Consider the following 19952-nt stretch of genomic DNA (forward strand, 5'->3'; position numbering starts at 1 on the left):
AATCTAAAGGATGGAGTATAGAGACAATGTGGGTACAAATAAGAACAAAGAATAGGAGAGGAACAGGGAAGGGAAATAGAGTGATAGATGAGGGACACAGAAAAGTTACGTAAGCTTCATGTCTGTGTAAAGCAACACTCCACGGAAAGAACTGTTAAAAGCCAACCATCCTAATTCAACCATTTTTTTTTCTCAAGTGTGACATTGGGTTTCAAAATGTGAAAAAAAATAAGCAGCTCTGAAATGTGATAGTTTTCCTTTAGACAGTTTTCAATGAGCTACTAAGCATGCAAACAGAGCTGAGGTTGTTTGAACAGGTTAGATGGGAAACTGCAAATATAGAATAATTTCATCACTTGTGGCTGTGGACTAAGTTACCAAAATATAATAAGCCAAACAAACAAGTCAACGTACTCTCACTGGAGAGTACTGCCAGAAATGGCACCAGATGTGAGACGGGCGGATGAAGGCCAGGAAGCGGGATAGTCAGTTCGACCTCATTCACCAGAAGCAGATTATCTTTGAATCCCAGCAATGAAAGTCTGTTCAGCTACCTCGAATAAAATGGACACCGCAGAGGGTGGTGCTGGTCCCAATTCTCGGCTGTCCATCAATGTGCAAAATGAGTCCACATATTCATCATCATTTCTTGGAAAATGAAATAAGAACCCTGATCTGCAAGTTCTGGCAACCAGGGAAAATGCATTTGCAGGACAAAGGCGTAGCTAGCTAGCAAACTGTAGGCTGTAGTAGGTGTAGAAACTTGCAATCACGGGACGAGCCATTGATCTTTATAATGTTACAGTGTTAGGTGTCATGCATAGTAAGTAACCCAGAACACAAAAATGATGAGAAACAAATCAACAATCTGAAGCCACAATTCAGGGCGACACGCTTCACAGCCTTTTCACGTTTGTATCACATGTATTATGTGTTTAGAAACAAATTTCCGAATTTTCTTTACACTGACTTTAAAAGAGCAAGAATCCACCAGAAAAGGAAAAAAGAAGAGCTGGGTAGAGGAGTGAGAGCCAGGGAAATCGAGGAAAAAGCCATGTTTTCACAAAGTGTCTGGTTGATGCTTTGATATTGAGGAAATTGGGAAGTCAAAAGGAGGAGGAGAGGTGAATACGGAAGCCTCCAACTGTTCTGCTTATCTTCCCCTTCCTCCCTCCTTCCTTTACTCCCTCCTTCCCTCGTTCCCTCTCAATCCCTCCACAGGATAACAGTGTCAGATGGAACTGGACTCACAGGGAGACGAAGATCTAAGAAAACCGTCGCTCTTAGTTCTGCCGTGGAGATGACTTGTGACACGTGCACGCGCGCGCACACGCTCGCACATGTTCCTTGGTGGGTGTCAGTGACGACATCAGAGGGTCGACGCACTAACGCAGCATGTGGCCGGGGAAATTAGGTCAGAGCAAACTCCGACACACACACACACACACACACATGTGCACACACATCAAATAAACCCCCGAATCTTGCATTGGTTGTTCTCACCAGGAAACTAGAAAAAATGTTAATATTTCAGACATTATAAAGGTAATTTTAGAGAACCTGTAGCACACACACAAAAATCTAGGAGTAAATTTCCTTGCATGTCCGCATTACTTGCAAACCTGTCTCGGATCTGTCTGCGGCTGAAATTCACACACACGTGCATGTCTGAGTTTGCGATTGTGTACGTGAGCAGACACCATCGCATTGTGCATGTGTGTCTCGGAGTGATAATTAAAACATCAGTCAGAGTTTCACAGGAGTGAATCTGTGGGCCAGTGCCGCAGAGGAGGAGAGGAGAGCTATTCCTGAAACGCAAAAACTACACATTTTCACATCCTTCATCTTTGCTCCTCTGAGCCTCTTAATAAACTCATCTTCACCCCCATCTGAAGAAACCCTCCAATCCCGGCACATCAATTAAACAAGCAAGGAACGGCTCAGTGTCGTGGATCTGTAACCGATCTTAACTATTCCATATTAAAACCCAGCCTCCTTTGAGAAAACGTAAATTGAATATATTTGTCTCCTGTAGATTATGTCTAAGAAATTGTTTTAGAATGCTCTGGTTGTTTTCGCTGTTTGTAGAGTATTATGTAAAGTAATGAATTAGGTAAAGAAGTTGAATTACGTTCTCCCTGAATGGTACTATAGCAGCAGAACAGGAGCTATGGTTGGGAGGACTTTAGGTAATGCAATCAAAAGTGTCATTAACAACTTTGCTCACATTCTACCTTATGTATACTTGTTAACTAGGCAGTAGCTGCTGTTGCTATGAGACAGCTAACTACTACAGCTATGTACAGTAGCTCCTTGCAGCTACAAGCCTACTCATGCGGACATTACGGGTTACTGCAGTTTCTTAAAGCTCCATGATCAACAGTTTCAGTAAATTCAATGAGTCACTCATACAGACAAACCTACAGAAAATTACAGCCGCACTCATTTTAGTGTTTTACAGCTCATCGTTTTGGTTTTTATGGCCATCAGCTTTACTGTTTGGTTCAGTGTCAGCACACTCAAAACATCATTATATCTGTGTACTACCTGCCCAGCACCAAACAGACAAAGTTAGCATAAAGCTGAAGAGGACAGTGGAACATTGTTGACAGAAGAAATTTCCCACAACAGTTTGTGCAGACTAAAAAAAAATCTAAAACAAAAAGTGAATATATGATTTGTATTTATCAAGAACATCAAAACTTGACTCAGAATGAATGTTAATGTCGTGAAATAGGGTTTACAGTTTCAATCAGTTTCAATCACATAACTAAAAATAAAAAAAATACTGAAAACAAATGCCAATACTTTCAAGGAAGCCAGGAGATTTTAATGTTGACAGTTCGCTTTTAAAAATGTTTTATTCATCCTTTATTGAGTCAACCCTAACTTTTGCAGTGATTTGCTGGTACGGGAATCTCAGCATCACTAATAAAAATCGGCTGGGGAGCATTGTTAAACTTTGCCAAAAAACCACTGGCAGTGGCCTGCAGCAGCTTGACAATGTTTATCAAGTAAGAGCCCTTCAGAGGGCAACGGTCATCTTAGCCAACCCACACCACCCTCTGTATGCTGAGTTTCAACTTTTGCCGTCTGGAAAGAGGTATACCTTCCCTAAGAGGGCCAAATCAAACAGATACCTCAGATCATTTGTTCCCTCAGCTGTAGGGTTTCTAAATAAGCTTTAGGCTTGTGTCCTTGCGCCATAGGCTACATATATATATGGTCATGATAACTCACCTGATGACATTTATTATTTATATCGATGTTTCTATGTTTTGTACTGTTGTACTATTATGGTATGAATGTCAACTGCTGTTGCAAATCAAATTGCCCAAATTGGGACAATAAAGACTTTCTAATCTAATCTACACAGGGCTAGTGTTGTCTAAAATTGATTTCATTTTATTAGAAGGTGTTAACTGTATTTTTGTATATATATTAAATTATAAACATTACAGTATAAGAATATTTATCACCAGTACATTATTTATAAAGAAGCTCTGTCAAGTTTAACTTATATTGTCTTTTGCAATGATGAATTCTGATGGATACGATCATACAACCGGACCTTGGATGGGCATGACCAAAATGCTTTTTAACAAAAGCGATGGATGTCATTCTACATAGAAAGACAATGCTGAAGTTCTGGATTCAGACACGAATGAATGTGAACATAGAATAAATGCCATAGGAAAGCAAGAACAGGAACATAAACCTGAAATAGAGTCTGAAGGATGGAAGCAGTGTTAAAGAATCTGCTCTGTAGTACCTAATTCACATGAAAGTGCAGCAACAAGGCTGCACACAGAGCTGTTTGTGCTTTACCTCAGCTTGTGAGAGGAAGGGACAAGTGAACTTCGATAGGTTGCCACTGGGCTTGACAGGCTTCTCAAACTGACTTCTGATGTGGTACTGGCCTGGACCAGGAACTCCCTGATGGGGGGAAAAAAGAGAGAAATGTACAGTAAATCAAAAGGGAACTTTGTATCGGAATGCAGTTACATGTTTTGGTCACTTTTCATGTCGCTGTGTCAATTAGAAGAAAAAGAGAAAGTCGGAGGGAGTCAAAGGGACACTGAGAGGAAAGAAGAAAAAAGACTTGCTTTGATTTTTTTTTCTGTTTCAGTGGTAAATGAAGGGCACAAGGGTGAAGAAAGGAGGTTTCAGTATTTTGAAAATGAAGTAAATGAGAAACACATCGGACAAATGAAGCAATTTATAAGCAAGACTCTTGTAAAAATTGAAAAAAGGGCGATAAAAAGACTGTTCTCTTTTTCTGCACTGAAGTTAAATCACCAAAAAACTGGCACGCTAGAAGAAAAACTAACCACAATGTGTGCATGTTTGTGCTTTTCATTGACAGGTATAACAATCACGTCACCTGACAACAGAAGACAAGCGCATCATTTCGGTGCAGTAATTGCTGCGACTAGCAAACCAGCAGCTAACAGCACTTCACACTTACTAAGATGCTGACAGCGAGATAAGGAAACACACACACACACTTCCTCACACTCACGTCCATTTCCCACATTCCCCAATGCAGAGCCAGGACATTTTTGTATCTGTGGTAATCCTACAAGGTTGCTTGGCCAGAGGTGGTTTAACTAGGTCTGCAGTAAAAGAGCATGGATTTCTGTGGTCATTGTTAGCATTGTGAGGGGGCAGTGCAGTGAATTCCAGGACAATATGTCTTCCCTATGCCTTAGGACAGCTCAGTCTTTATTCATGAACGCTGACCACAGTGCCCTGTTGCAGGAAACCTGTTTCTTGTCCTCTGAATCGGATGTGTCATATGCTGTATGCTGATGTACAGTAAGACCACTACTAAGGAGGACTTTCTTATGGGATAAAATATACAGTTTGCTAGAATAAAAACACTTGACACACAGAGCAAAGTCACTTGTTTAGGTCATTTTCAGCAAGAATGAGTCGCATACATTTTGTTCCACATCCACTGAAATGTTAAGGAGACCTCTGCACCTTTTCTCATCCAGACGGCTCTAAACACAAGCCAGCAAGAAATTCCTGAACAGGTTCACTATTCACTTTTCATCACCCATGAGGATACATAAGTAAATCTACGGGCTTAGTCGATTTTACGCCATCATTGCACGGTTCAAATATATGGGCTCATACGAGGGTCAATAAAATTTTGAGCCTGTGAAATAAAATTATTTCCAAGCCGGTGGTTGTATATCACCATACAGTACTGTAATTCAGGTTTGTGAATGTGTAGAAAGGATTTACGACTGCAGAGAAATAGCTCTCAATCTTCCCACACTGTTTATGACACTTAAGTTACACATCTACACAAGCAGCATGCTTTAAAGATGTGGACAAAAAAAAAAAAAAAAAAGAGGTGTGTGCTGGAATGTGTAACTTCAGTGTTAGACGCAGTGTTATGGAAAGTTCTCTGCTTGGAATTTGTAATCAGATGTTTACTCTAAGTTTTAGGGTCACCATTGCTGATATAGATTTGGCACAAATTTTATGTATGCTGTTACAAATCTTTGTCCACAGATTTACTAGCAGTGATACACAACCAAAGGCTTTGAAATTATTCAACTCTATGCAAGCTAAAAAAAAAGACTTCTTATATAAGCCCAGTAGAAATACAGTATAATTGTGATCATATCATGCAACCAATATGTTTAATTTACAGTTTTAGGGTAGGTAATCCTATATGTTAGACAGCTGTGCCGAGTATTATTTTTCTTTTTTTTCCCCCCGGCGAGATGTGCTGCTTCCCAATTTCCAAAAATAACAAGTGCTGCAAACATAATAACACCATCCATGATGTTGTTAACATGGAATCCACAACATTTTAAAGATGAACTGACAGTGAGCTCTGTATTTATGGGGTAATATCAGCTACCGCATTGGTGCAGTTCCATCCGTTTTGCTTTTGTTTGCAGGTATACTCGCGATAATGGTTTGTTAAAGTGGTTCGCTCAGTCATTGCCCTTACCATGTCAGAACGCCTATTTAATGGAAAATCCAACACACTCTTAAACTCTACGGGAAGACAGCAGCCCCAAGCCATTAAAAGCAGACTGTCTGCTGATCTCCAGGAAGTAAAGGTGTTTGTCCTGAATGTCCCCGCTGTGGGAAATGACCCATCTGGTCAGTGTATGTGTGGGAGTACATGTGAGTTGAGGTGCCAGGTACTAATGATGACGGATGGAGGTGCAGCCATCATGGTAGGTAGGGGGTCCAAATACAGCATGGTGCGCACACACACAAAAAAAAGGTACACAGAAGGCAAAGTTGTTGATTCAAAGTCACAGGATGATTTATAATATGTTAGAAAATATTCAGGTAATCCCAGGAACCATGTATTAGGTAAAGAGAGGTGAAACGCCTGGAATAAAATGTCTTGTATAATGGACTGTGCACAAAAATGAACCAAAAGAAGAGAGAAGCAAAGAGAAAATTAGAAAACATGAAGGTGTAAGTGCCTTGACAAAAAGATACATTCACCCTTTTCTCATCCACTCCCAAATTTTTCAGACTGTGCCTCACTCCCTCACTCACTCACTCACTCCAACCCACCGATCGGTGAAATAAGGCATCACAAAGCATTACTCTGCCAGCACAGTCAAGTTCATATGCAGGTGAGTAACTCCCCTCCACTCATCCAGCTCCAGTGCAGCGGTGTGTGTTTGTATGTGTGTGTGTGGGTTGCCAGTCCATAATTAAAGCTTATGTTTTACTGCCCTCTATGGGCAAAAAGACAAACTGATGAATCATAATTAGAGAGGAAAGGAGGGGTTGAATGATTTCATCTTTAATTGGTTGTACTTGAATAAATCCAGAATAAATCCAAAGTACTTACCTTGACTCTGTTCTCACTGTAAATCACAGCGCGCTATCATGATTCATTCTGAATCTGCAGTTTTCAAATCCTATTGTGTTACGAATCAATCTGAATCAAAGTGCGGAGAAGAATTGGGACAAGCCGTTTAAGAACGACGGGTGGTCCTGTTGCTTTAAGATATTAATGAAAAATGTCAAGGCATTAAATTTATGAGCTTTAAAATGTAATTACAATAACATTACATACTATGCTTAAACAGGCAGAGGCAGTGCATTCAGTCCATTATTTAATCATAATGTGCTTATGATGGCTTTCCCTTTACTTCACATTAAATGTCAGTTACAAAAGAAAAAAAAATACTGTTTGAAACCTTTTTTTCTTTTTCCATTTTTAAAAGAAAACTGTCTGCATAAGTATTATTTTATGACTAAATGTTACCTACAGGTTAACAGTTTATTTGTTGTGTGTACTATGGTCAGGAGAAAACATAGATTTGCTAGTATTATTACTAGTACATATATATCTCCAAGACACCAACATAAATAAAACAAAGCATATTATTAAAATTCTGTATATACACCAACTACAAACTAATAACAACCCCTGAAAGTTTCTCACCTCCTTTAGCAGCAACGTTCATATTGTGTACTATTTTTCCTCAGTTTTGTTGTTGTTGTTGTTGTTGTTGTTGTTGTTTTAAGGCGGGTTAGTGTGGAAAATAACAGGTTATGCCATCTTGTTGTGGTAGCCTGTCATTTTTAAAATGAGAAATTACCAACAAAAATACTTTTCAGTTGGGCTGTCCAAATAAATTACACCAATGTTAAATTATACTGATGACTGCAGTGTTTACTGACAATAAGACTCTCTGAAAACAGCTGAATTTATAATGAACAGAAAACACTTTGCTTAACTCTATAATTCTTTCTCTTTGCTGCAAAAGCCCTACTTTGGCTTGTCATTAGTTTGTTGTGGCTAATGTTAGAAAACCTAATGTAGTTGTTGTTGTATACCACTGAGTCAGTCCTCTAACCAGACCGGTGACTGTGCCAGTGTTCCGCTACTGTGCCCTCATCATATATAATATTAATAGTAATATTTTACATTAACAATGGATCAAAGACTGTACCTCGTGGCAAACCCACAAAGACATCTCACAAACTCTGCAGTTACTCCGGAATTTTAGAGCCTTCCAGCTCATTGATTTGGTTTTTAATGGCTGCAACTTTACGGCTCTGGTTTCTTTGATCGCTAATGTTTTTTTTAGAAAGAGGAAGCAGATTTCCACAGAAAAGCTCTGATAAACCAACTAATGGCTCCCGGCACAAGCACTACATGTTGGAAACTAGCTTGTGAACAAAGCGGCCCACTAAGCAACTAAAATGACAAATATGTTCCGAAAAGGAGAGCAAATAGTGGGCTTACTTTATTGTGCTGGATGTTTTGCACCAAATCGACTTTATAAGCTTATATTATGCTAATGCTGGATTGTGCTGAAAAAGAAATCTTTCAATGCATGTTTAATTACCACTTGTAGCCACTGCTTGGCACTTTACTTTAAAGGAATATGCCTACCCAACATACTTCCAAGTGCAGAGACTGTTTCCACTCATTTAAACTTTTTTATCAGTGATCCAGACATGTATGTATAGCATCACATGGACACAAACACCCGCCAGCGCAAACAGATACTCACCTTCTTTTCCTCTTGCTTGGGGACCAGTTCATGGTAGCGAGGGATGATAAGCTCAGCTCGACCTCTCTGGTCCCTTTGAAGGTTCACATTCTCATAGTGTGTTTCTGTAACTCTGCGACAGAAAGGGACAATGGCAATGTCTTTCAAAGTAGACGACACAGACAAGCAAACAGAAGAGATAGCAAAAAAAAACAAAGAGAGAGAGAAAATGTTATAAAACAATAGAGCAGCAGAAGAAAGTAGGGTTGGGGAGATAAACCACATTAAATGAGAAGTCAAGTAATGGAAAAATAAATAGGAATAGATAAACAAAGCAAAGAAAGATGGGAGCAGGGGACAGGAGAGAGAAGAAATCAACTGGAGAAAAAGGGCTTCCCCCCATCGTAAACCCTGAAAAAACTTTACTAGGAGTAAAGATTGAATTATCAGCCATTTTCAAATGATCCTGGCACTCACATGTGTACCACAGATATGTCTGCATGGAAGCGTAAATGTCTGCCTGCTTCACTTCAGTGTAAACAGTATGATTGTTCACATACACACATTCCCTTCTATTACTGAGTCAATTCCTTTATGAATAGTCGAGCTGGATGCGTGCCCACCTGTGTAGAAGTGCTTAGCAAGCCCCATCGTCCGTGGCCATCAATAGAAATGCTATGTGAAAAATGTCAAACATAATGCCCTGGCTCGAGGATCAAAGCAATATTTCACTTGGAGGAACAGCCTCTCTATTCAGCACACATCTTGGTAAGAGCTCAAAAGCAGTGAACTTCTGAGATTAGATGCCCTAGAGCATCTAATCTAACCAGCCCCTTGGCTCTTTATCCCTGTTTAAAACTGTGAATTTATGAACATTTTATTCCAAATGCATGAAATGACGGTTAGCCATCAAATTTATTTCAAAATAAATATGTTTTTCTCCATATGTTTTCTTTTTGGGACTTGTATGATTCAAACTTAGAACTAAAAGTGGCAGTTTATAGCATTTTGGGGACTGATTACATTTTTAAACATGACATGTAATACTCACATCTCAGGGTTATATTCTCCTGGACCTGGTCCACCCTTCACCAGAACCTCACCTCTCCTCCCGGTCATGTTGCCAAAGTGAACCCCTTTATACTTCTGTGCAGAACTCACCTCTGACTGGAGAAAGAGAAGAAGAGAAGAGAAGAGAAGAGAAGAGAAGAGAAGAGAAGAGAAGAGAAGAGAAGAGAAGAGAAGAGAAGAGAAGAGAAGAGAAGAGAAGAGAGTGAGATAACAAAATGACAAATGGATGAGCACAGAAGTAGAAAACAGAATTGACTCATTCACACTTATCTGTTTTTTCTTCCAGCCCAGGCTCATAAAGTTGTGGCTGAATGAAATGTGAAGTTCAGCCAAATGCCAGAGTATGTCAGAGATCCAGGGGAGGCCCTTCATCCTTTCATATCTCTCTGAGTTTTACAGCCTGCTTCCTCTGCCTCCGGCCTTTCAGATAGGACCAGTCCACTCTCCAGCTTAACAACTGAGAGAGGCTACTGTGGAAATGAACTGGCCGCATTTTAGAGATCTTATATGTGAGATTTTCTCCAAAATAACCAGATCTTTGATGCATACCTAACCCTAACCCTCTCTCTAATGGCATTTCCTATGTGCATTAGTACTAAAGCTATTAAATAAATGAAATAATGTCAAAAAATAACAATATTTAAGGAGACGAAACTATGAGTCTCTTGCATTTTTAATGGCTCTGAGGCTGAACACAGCGGTGCTTTGAACAGAGATGAGGCCAAAGTGGGAAGCATGAAACAGACTTAAGGTTACAATTTGGTCAAGCTGATGCCAACAATGCTTACACTCATTAAATATATATAATATTATATAATATAATATACTCATTTATGCCTCTAGGGGATAAATAAAGTTATTTGAATTGAATTAAATGCAACTAAATTAGCATTGGAGGGAGAACAAGACCTGTAGGATAAGCAGTGTGTAATAAACTCCTAAAAAACACACATTTCCACCCACATCACCAATGTGTTTTACACTTCGCACAGTCATATAGTGCTTGTTGCTAATAGTGACTTGTATGTACCTTCAACTTTAACAAATGTACAAGTTTAGGTATTCTTGTATACAAACAATTCAACTAAAAGTCACCCCATCATCTTGTATCAAACGTGCATTTCGACTAAATACACCCAAGATTAAATGTTATTCCCATATTTTTACCGTTTTCACACTGTGCAAAAAAAAACAAGAGTAGGATGAGCAAGTAGCTTTCTGAGTGGGCTCCCACCACAGTTTGGTTTCTCAGTTCACTTCAATTCATGCTGCTGACACTGACACAAGTCTGCTCCAAAAACTGCCTTCCATGAATCAAAAATCAAAGCCGCTAAAATCATTCCATCTCTTTTCTAACTTCTTCCTTGACCCAACTGTCTGTGTCTATTCCGTGAGGCAGGTTACAGGAAGACTGGCAGGGAGCCTCAAAAAAGTTTTTTAATTCCATGTGGTGCCTGTCTCCTTATCTCAACTTTAACAGCGACTGGAGGACGAGATCTGAAGTTCTCTCCGCTGTGATCCTCAAATCAAGTTTTGAGGACGGGTGATAGGAAACAAGGATGTTTAGATGCTTAGAGTTGAAAAGAAAAAAACAGAAGTGTTCTGCATTGCATATAAACACATACGAGCGGGCGTGATGGTATCACAGCTGGCACTGAGCTCAGAGGCAAAAACTTCCTATTTATGTCAAGGAGAGCTTTTAAAAGCAAAACAAAAAAACACAGCTAGTGGGTATAAACTGTCAAGGTTTTGCCTTTTGTCATTTCTTTTGCTCTGATTTTCTGTTTTCTATTCACCCACTCCTGTCATTGTAAACTAGCCACTCCTACCTGCCCTGCTTTCTCACCTGGGGTCACAAAGCAGGTTCAACAAACTCTGAGTCTAATCCTGAACTCCGAGTTGATCCACTCTGAGATAGGAAACTCAGAGTTTCCCTCATTTCAGGATTAACAGACTCAGAGCTTTCACTAAACCTGCTTTGTGAAACGGACCCCAGATCTTCTCTGGCCTGCCAGTCAGTTCCTGCAGTATTTACAGATAGGTGACAGATTAAAGCAAAAAAAGCAACTTTCTAAGGTCAACATGCTTTGGCACTGATTCTCCAAATCCCTTGAACCCTACTGGAGGTATGTAACACCACTCTTGCAAAAGATATTACCACATTTAGCATTTCAATGAGGTGGGTCTCTGAATGTTGACTACAAAGGCCATAGCATATGATTCACATTATTTTCATCAAAGCTTTCAGTGACCTCTTGTGCCCTATGGATGAAGGCATTGTCATCCTGGAAGAGACCACTCCCATCAGGATAGAAATGTTCCATCACAGGACAAAGGTGATCACTCAGAACAACTTCATTGATTTGCAGTGACCCTTCCACCAAAGGGGACAAGTGGACCCAATAATGTCAGCAAAATGTCGCCTGCAGCAGAACATGGCCGCTAGATTCCCTCACTGTAGGGGTCAAGGGTTCAGGTTTTTATTTTAATTTGTCACACATCTGTATATTCTAAGCTCACAACTACTCATCTGCCAGATTGTCTTTATGATTTGTGCTTAACCTCTCAAGCGGTCTGTCTCAGCTCCCAGTACTTGCTTGCTTTTTTTTTTGTTTGTTTGCTTTTTTAATCTTGCTTGTACTTTGTATTCCTCCTCTGCCTGCTCCCTGTCTTTTGTTGGCTTTGCCTGGTTTTTGTAACTGTGACCCTGCTTTTTGTAGGAAAAACTCTTTTTGCTTTTACAACCTGCCTCTTTTATTGTGCTCTTGGGTCCACTGAACAGACCTGTGATGTAAACATATCCATTCAGTTGTGATAAAATGGAATGGCAGGTTATTTATTGTTTAAATGAGAATAAGAAGCCAACCAGAAATCAAGGCTTCTATTGGTAGCTGTATGTGTGGGCAGGATCTCTAAACAGACTCCACACTTCAAACACCAAGTGTGTGTAGAGTGACTATTATATCTGGATAGTACCATAGGGTATTTTACAGATTAAGCGTTATTAACATAGAGTTTGCAACAAAACTGAAAATGAATAACATACACATGCAAAATATTGTTTTTTTTTAAGTCAGTAAATGAATGTTGTTTAGACACTTTACATTCTTTTGTCCTGTGATTTATCATCTGTATCTACCAGCCATCATATCAACTGTGAACACATGCGACATGTTGAGCATGCAGTGCACAGCAGAAAGCTACGGAAACAAAGCATAATTCTTACAACAGATTTTGGTTGCGGAACAGTTGCTATGACCCCTGTCGTGAATGCAGCTCTTTCATTCAATAGCCAGTTGGCAAGTGCTGCATTCTTAACCTTTCACATGTTCATTTTCTAAACTGATTCACATGCTCGCCTTTATACTAACAGTTTGTGTTCCAAATCACCATCTGGCTGGCTGTGTAATGGTCATCTGGCAAATCTAATATCGCACAGTTTAAACTAACAAAATATCTTGTGGTGACACTGTTTCTGATGCAACACTACTTACAGCATTATTCACAGATTTTAACATATCACGTACCTGAGCCAGTATATCTGTGATGGTCCTGTCCTGGCCAGCAGCTACGCACTACTCCAGCTTATTAGTCTGTCTCTAAAGTAATAGTTTTGTCAAGAGAGACTTGAACCATAAGTTCGGGGTCAGTGGCTAAAGCCGATTAAGATGTTTTTGTGTTTCTCAATAACACCCAGATAGAAAACAAACGTATGCACTTCATACGATTTCAGTAGAATTTCTTATCATTCAAAGGTTGTCCCAGCCACTTTGAAGTTACGTCCTCAGACAACCACTTAATTCCGCCTCTCCACACTTTTGAACTCAGCCAGAGCATGGGGTGGGGGAAGTGTTTGAGTTTAAAGAAATGAGTGTGTCAGACGGATGAACTGAGGGAGGGAGGCAGACGGAAACAGAGGTTGAACTTTCAAAGGGAGAGCAACAGAAGTTGAGACGAAAAAAAGAGCCATGGATGGATGCACTGCTGATAGCCCTAAATCACAGCACGCCTCCGTGCCTGCGCCGGTGTGTTGACACAACCTCGGCCAACACTCAAGGACGCTGTTGACTTCCTCCGGTCATTAACAGATGAAAAATTGCTTAATTGAGAGCCAGACCAGCAGGCGTGTGCATTATTTTAAGTGAATATTGTAATATAGCTTGAAGAATAATTACTAATGGCTCTCTTTGTTGGCATGTAAAATGGATGAGCATTGGTGCGCTGTGGCTTTTTTAAAGTGGAGCTGCATTCATTAGCTATGGAAATGGGTTTTGGGCCAACTGAATGAGGTGGGGTGGGGGTTCAGTGGTGCATTAGATCTGCCTAACACTAATGGACCTCGCCTCATGGCAGAGTAAGTACACTCAGACACACACTTGTACAGATTAATGAAAGCACACATGCGTGCACAAGTGTTTCACACTCTCTGATGGATGTACATTCAAACTTCGACAGAACTGTGCACATGTGTGTGTGTATTTTGTCCATACCAGCGGTGGATTGTAGTAGGCCGGCCCCAGGGTTGTGTCCCTAGGAGGGGGCTTTTGCTTGCGGAGCACACCCAGGGCATCCTCCTCGTAGCCAAAGGCCTGGCCCGGGGAAGGAATGGATGGGGTATCTGACTGACGAACCAGCCGGAGACTTTTAGCCTGCAGCCAGAGCGCAGAGAGAAAAGGCAGGAGAAAAGCAGTAAGAGCGGTGCGAGAAGTCAGGGATTCTGATGGAAAAAATGCCCTGGCTTTCAAAGCAGCTGAACACTGCCTGGGGCCAATATAACGTGAGACGGAGGGAGGGACAGAGACGGAGCGAGAGGGAGTGAAAGACGCAGAACATAAGACGCAAAAGACAATCGGGAAAACAGGGGAAGAAAGACGAAAAGACCAAAGTACGAGGAAGTAGAAGTGTAGAAGTTCAATCGTAACAATATCTGCGGAGAGAACAAGAACAAAGATCTCAGCGAAAATGGAAAGACGCTACTCTAACTTTCCACAGCTGGAAGTAACACACGTGCATATGTGCTATTCAAATATTTACAGCGAGCATAGAGGAAGAGTGTCTGTAGAGATTCTTTCAGGTTTGGCGCAGAGGTGAAAGTTTCAAATGATCCATTCACTATGAGAAGTGAGCGAGTCAGTGGTGTCGGTATTGTTCAGATAAAAGCCCTCAGCACAGTACTAACCATAGCTCATCATTGTGCATACAGTACATCATTCTAACAGCAAGTGGATAGAAAGTCATAATCATCACTATCATCAGAGTTCATGGCAAGGCCACACTCAGCATTTTACTGACAAAGCTACAGGCTATTGAACAGGCTACAGTACACAAACTTCAACATTTTTTCTCCAAAGCTCCAATATCATGTCAGGAATAAATAAAAAAAATTGCTGTCTTGCTTTGTTTAAAAGTGAAACTCTCAAAGCAGCTCAGACATTATCTTCCACTGCAAGCAAGAGAAAGAGTTTGCTGTATGAAATATGGGTTTACACTGGTACAAGGCTATTCAATTAGCTGAATTTGATGAACAATTAAACCTGTCAAGGCGTTTCCTCGTTTCTGTACAGTAAACACAAAATTTGAAAGGTGAGAAAAATGCTAGTCTACAAAGAACAGAGTTAAAATGAACACACTGGTAACCTTCAGCCGTTAGTCACTGCCACTGTGCGAGAACCAGAGAATCCCTGGACAGAATGAGGTCCAGCTCTGCCACTGCTGCTGCTGCTGCTGCTGCTGCTGCTGGCATTATAATGCAGCATATTCAGCCTAATAAGGCCACTATCACCTGTGATAACACTGTACTTCAGATAAGACTAGCCCGAGCATGGAGGTTCATTGTAGTTTTACAGCAGCAAGAAAAACATGATAAACTCAAAATAAATCTCATCTCTCTGATCCTTGTTGAAATTCTGCATTTATCTATTTAAGATAAAGGTGTTGTGACTGTACCAGCTGACACCAAGCTACGGACTCTTACAAGTAGCTCCTTCTGTGTGGTGTCTTTACAATTTCACACCTCATTATCTCCATCATTATCATGTTTACTGAGCCTCTGTCGCATGTTTTAAATGACATGATGAATGGGATCGAATTTCTTACTTATTACACATAATTGGTGTCATTTTATCTTTCCTTTGTCTCGTCTGTCTGCTCACAACATTAATTACTGAATGTCACCCATTTTCAAAAGCTCAGCATATGTGTCAGATTGTGTATTTTTTACAAGAGATATGTAACTTATTTTGACCACAGTCTGGTGATAGCATTTTATTTTAACAGTTTTAAAACTTATAACTCCCATATATTGGTGCTGAGTGGTTCGCGAATGCTAGAACTGCCAAAGATAAGGATTAACGTACTGGCAAGGTAGAGTCTGCAAGTGCTGGCAGTCACTTCATTTGGAGAGGGCACAGCTATTCATATCTTTTGTTTGACAAATGGCACACATACAGCACATCACAGTGCTGGGAAGAGTTTTGTATGTCATTATATTTTTATTGTACCGTATGTGTGAAAATTAAAGTTGTTAACTGTGTATGCGTGTAGAGCCAACAGGACTGCAGGGGCGAGTCCTGAATACAGGGCGCTGCTATAAATTTAACATTGAATCCGACAAAATCATTTAATTGTGTTGGTTGCATGATTGGAAAAATACATACCAACACTAGTCAAAAACCTGCACATGTAAACTCCATTCCTAGCTTTTGTTTTTGTTGTAGATGACTTTTGATCCACATTGAGTCCTCGTCAGGGTAAAATCTCCAACAGAACACACACTGCATAAAACTGTACTTAGATAGGTGGCATAATAACCTAAAAAGAGCAAATCTACAACAAATCATTGTCAGTGATTCTCATTTACTTCGCCCTTGTATCTTCACCCATATGCCTACCATTTTCCTGCCGATCTTCTCAGGCTGTCCGACATTAGCCGTCACGACCCTGACCGTATTTTCTAAGGCAGGCAACACATTATAGGCCCCGGGGCCAGGAACCTCTGATGCATCATCCTCAAAACGCTTGGAGCGGTTCTGAAGACTGCAGCCACCATGGACGTTTAGCTGTAGAGACAAAGATTTACCAGAAAGGGAAGCAAAGATAGAATTGCAATGCGGTCCAAAAGATTCGCTGGCCACTAACAGATTCTTTCCTGGACTGCTTTTTTTTTTCTTTTTTTTTTTTTACAATATGCAAACATCATCCTCAATTACCTGTCATTTTCCAAACTGATAAATACTTTAATATACTTCAACTCATAACAGCAAATTATACGTCTTTTCATGGGATTCTGGACAGTGAAATTAGTTGTTATGCCAACAATGACCTCACAGCCATTACTCATCACATCTCCTCTGTCTGTGCTTTCTGTTATATGAGTGTAATAAATAGCTTGCAATAACTATTTTCCTTCTTGATGGCATAAATAAAAATACTAACAATTCTTGTCATAGACATCCCCCTTAAAATGATTTAAAGCAACTCTACTTCTGCTTCATGATCATCTTGTCCAGTCAGGTACCTGTACACCGTGACAATGGTACACTTGAGTACACTTAGTCTTCTACTTATTTGTAAATTCAATTTTCCTTTAAAATCCAAGAGTACCTTGACAGGTAAGGAGTCATACTGTCCAGGTCCTGGTATCCCCTCACTGGACTTTGGTAATAATGACTGCCTGTCGGTCATGGACAAGAAGGGAGCATAGCCATCTGGAATAAAAACAAAATAATTCACAAGTTGCATGATTGCTTTGGACAATAAGTTGTGTGCTGTTTGTTTATTAACCCTCTAAATCCAAAAGCCACCAGTGAGTTTGACAAAGCTTTTATTTTTTAATTAAATGTAAGAGAATTTCTAAGAGCCAGAAACTGTAAAAGAATCATCTGATTTTTAACTTTGTGAAGGTCCTTGAACAAATCATGTGCGACGTGTACTTCGATAAGTAAAACTGACCAAAGCTAGAACTAAAATTGCAATAATCTGTTAAAATAATTTATTCCATGTCTCATTAAACTATTTGGCTAAAAAAAAGCACCATGTACACTAATCAGATTGTGTAAAATAAATAAATATTATGTGCTCCTCATTTCAACCGTGAAGCAATTAGTGACTCAGCTGCAACCAACAGATATGCAACAAAAATTCAGGGACTTCTACGGGACTGAAGTGCAGGCTGTGTTCACATGGCACAGATAGTGTAAATACATCAACATCTACAGTATGTACAGTCACAGGTTTATTCCCATATTGGTGAAACCTGTGGGCACCTCGAAAATGTTGCACATGTTGGTCACAGGTGTTTTTAATTTATGTAAAATAAATAAAAGAAATTCAATTTTGTTTTCTGTCAATGATTTTATGGCATTTTTACTGTTGTCATACTGCATATAAGACACTTTCTGCTTCTAGCCAGGATTGTGTTGATTCTATGGGGGACTTTACAGTGTAGTAAAACAAACGAGCCTACAGAGTGAGGAAAAATATGACAGGAAGTTAAAAAAAAAAAACAAAAACATAGAAACTGCTTTAGGTTCAGAGAGATTATCATACATTTTCGCTTTCATATTGTTTAATTAATCCATGAGGTTACACTGCCAGATATAATAATGTATCTTCGAGACAGCAAACCCAGGCCAAAACTGGGGAAGCAGTCTAGAAACTAATAAACTGTCATTTTGCTAACAGTTTTTCAGGTGATGTTAGCATTTTACATTTAAGCTAGCTAGAGTTGGTTCAATTTTAATTTAAAAAATATATATATACAGTTGTGCCATATTGTCCCTTGAGATTAAATTGCATAAGAATTTCTCGAGTGGTCTACAGTAATTTTTTTTTTTACAAAAATGTGTAATTAACTCCTGCTACCTCCTATGGTGTAGCCGCGCTGGCTGACATTGTAGGATCCGGGGCCAACAGCGGATGATGTAGCGTCAGTTGACACGAAGGTCACTCTTGGAGCTCGTCCATACATTTTTTTTTTTAAACTCACCCTCTCCACTTGGCTTTGCTAAACTTCATTTGTTACAAAAGGCTTCAAATATTTCCTTGAGTCCACCTAAATTGTGGTTTTGTGAAAATGTGAAGTGAAACAGTCCTGGCCTGCTCTCCTCTCTATACTGTCTTGGCTGCGCTCGTCGTTGCTTGGATACCACATATCGTTACACGGCGACCGGAGTCAGAAAACCAACGAAGAAGAAGAGAACAAAAAAAAAAAAAAAAAAGTCAGGTAAAAGTTATTTCCTTTTGTGTTTTTGTTTTTTGTTTTTTTTTTTAACCTCCTATATGGACATTTTTGTAACACCAGTAATACTGTCGCTTTTGTTAATATTTAATTTATTTATGTTTTTTGGTTTTTTTGGCCGCCATTTTTGAGAAAACATAAAGTATGTCCTCCAAGCTGCAAAGTGTTTTATACTTTGGCAGCTATCTGATGTATGTTTCTATGGTTGTTGCCAAGGAGTAACCATAGTCCAATCCTACCATCTAGTGGGTGAATAAAATGAGGCAGCCCATATGTGTGAAAGTGTATTTGCAGTTAGGGTTCATTTAAACAGAAAAGCAACTCTTTTCATTTAATTACATCAACATTACTTGCTTGTTTTGGTGACAAAAAACCCAACAGTTTGGCCTTAATGTGCCACTCTTATCACCGTTCCTGTCAATAATTGTAGTTTTACTTGCTCTGCTCTGTTAGGCTGTCCCACAATGTATGTAGTCAAGATCTGGGTAATGAGATGTCAGGGGAAAGCAAAGCGAGTAACTCTCTGGAGTGACAGTGATCTCTATTTGAACTGTCTATCTCGTAAGTTTTGCTTTGCACGCTGGTCTTTGTTTTAGCATATGTTATTATGTACAGCAGAGACTAAGCTTGTTCTGAGAGACAATCTGTAGCTGAGCAAACCACACAGATCTGAATCACCCGTGTAAGTAGGATATTATGAGAACAAATGATTTGTTATTATCCATTAACACACCATCCATATGCTCATGTGTTATTTTATCGTCAGTATTTCTCACCTGACGGTCTCACCATGTGAAGTCAACAAGACTGAAAACTGACCTTTATGTTAGTGACTGGAAAAAAAACTGCATCATTAACTGCTTATCTCATTGAAAGCACTTGTAACACTTGGAGTTCTTGAAGTTGCCAGTTTTATTTTACTTACTAATTATCAACTGTCTTTTCCCAGGAATGTGAATGTGAGCCAAGGGAGGACTTTCATTTATCTCTTCTTGTGAAAATTCACACTGCTTGTCAGCAAACCATGTCACAAAACAGAACATGTAAACATTTCTCCATTAAATAGGTTCATTTAGAGAGAGAGAAAATAAATTGAGCTGGACCTTAATGAGTTGCTATTAACGGTTTTTTTTGTTACTGACAAC

General features: G+C 39.6%; 1 protein-coding gene across 1 annotated transcript in view; it reads right to left on the reverse strand.

The window, feature by feature from the left end:
- Positions 1-18537, reverse strand: part of stpg2 (sperm-tail PG-rich repeat containing 2) — a 62671-nt gene extending 44134 nt beyond the window's left edge. The window contains exons 1-7 of the mRNA XM_008286970.1: positions 18432-18537; positions 17172-17275; positions 16460-16627; positions 14060-14218; positions 9550-9665; positions 8520-8631; positions 3829-3936 (exon numbers count right to left, since the gene is read on the reverse strand). Of these exons, the coding sequence (XP_008285192.1) occupies positions 3829-3936; positions 8520-8631; positions 9550-9665; positions 14060-14218; positions 16460-16627; positions 17172-17275; positions 18432-18537 (873 nt within the window). The remainder of the gene's footprint in view (positions 1-3828; positions 3937-8519; positions 8632-9549; positions 9666-14059; positions 14219-16459; positions 16628-17171; positions 17276-18431) is intronic.
- Positions 18538-19952: the final 1415 nt, after the last annotated feature.

The sequence above is a fragment of the Stegastes partitus genome, unplaced genomic scaffold (genome assembly GCF_000690725.1).
Source record: "Stegastes partitus isolate 25-593 unplaced genomic scaffold, Stegastes_partitus-1.0.2 Scaffold480, whole genome shotgun sequence".
Taxonomy (NCBI): Eukaryota; Metazoa; Chordata; class Actinopteri; family Pomacentridae; genus Stegastes; species Stegastes partitus.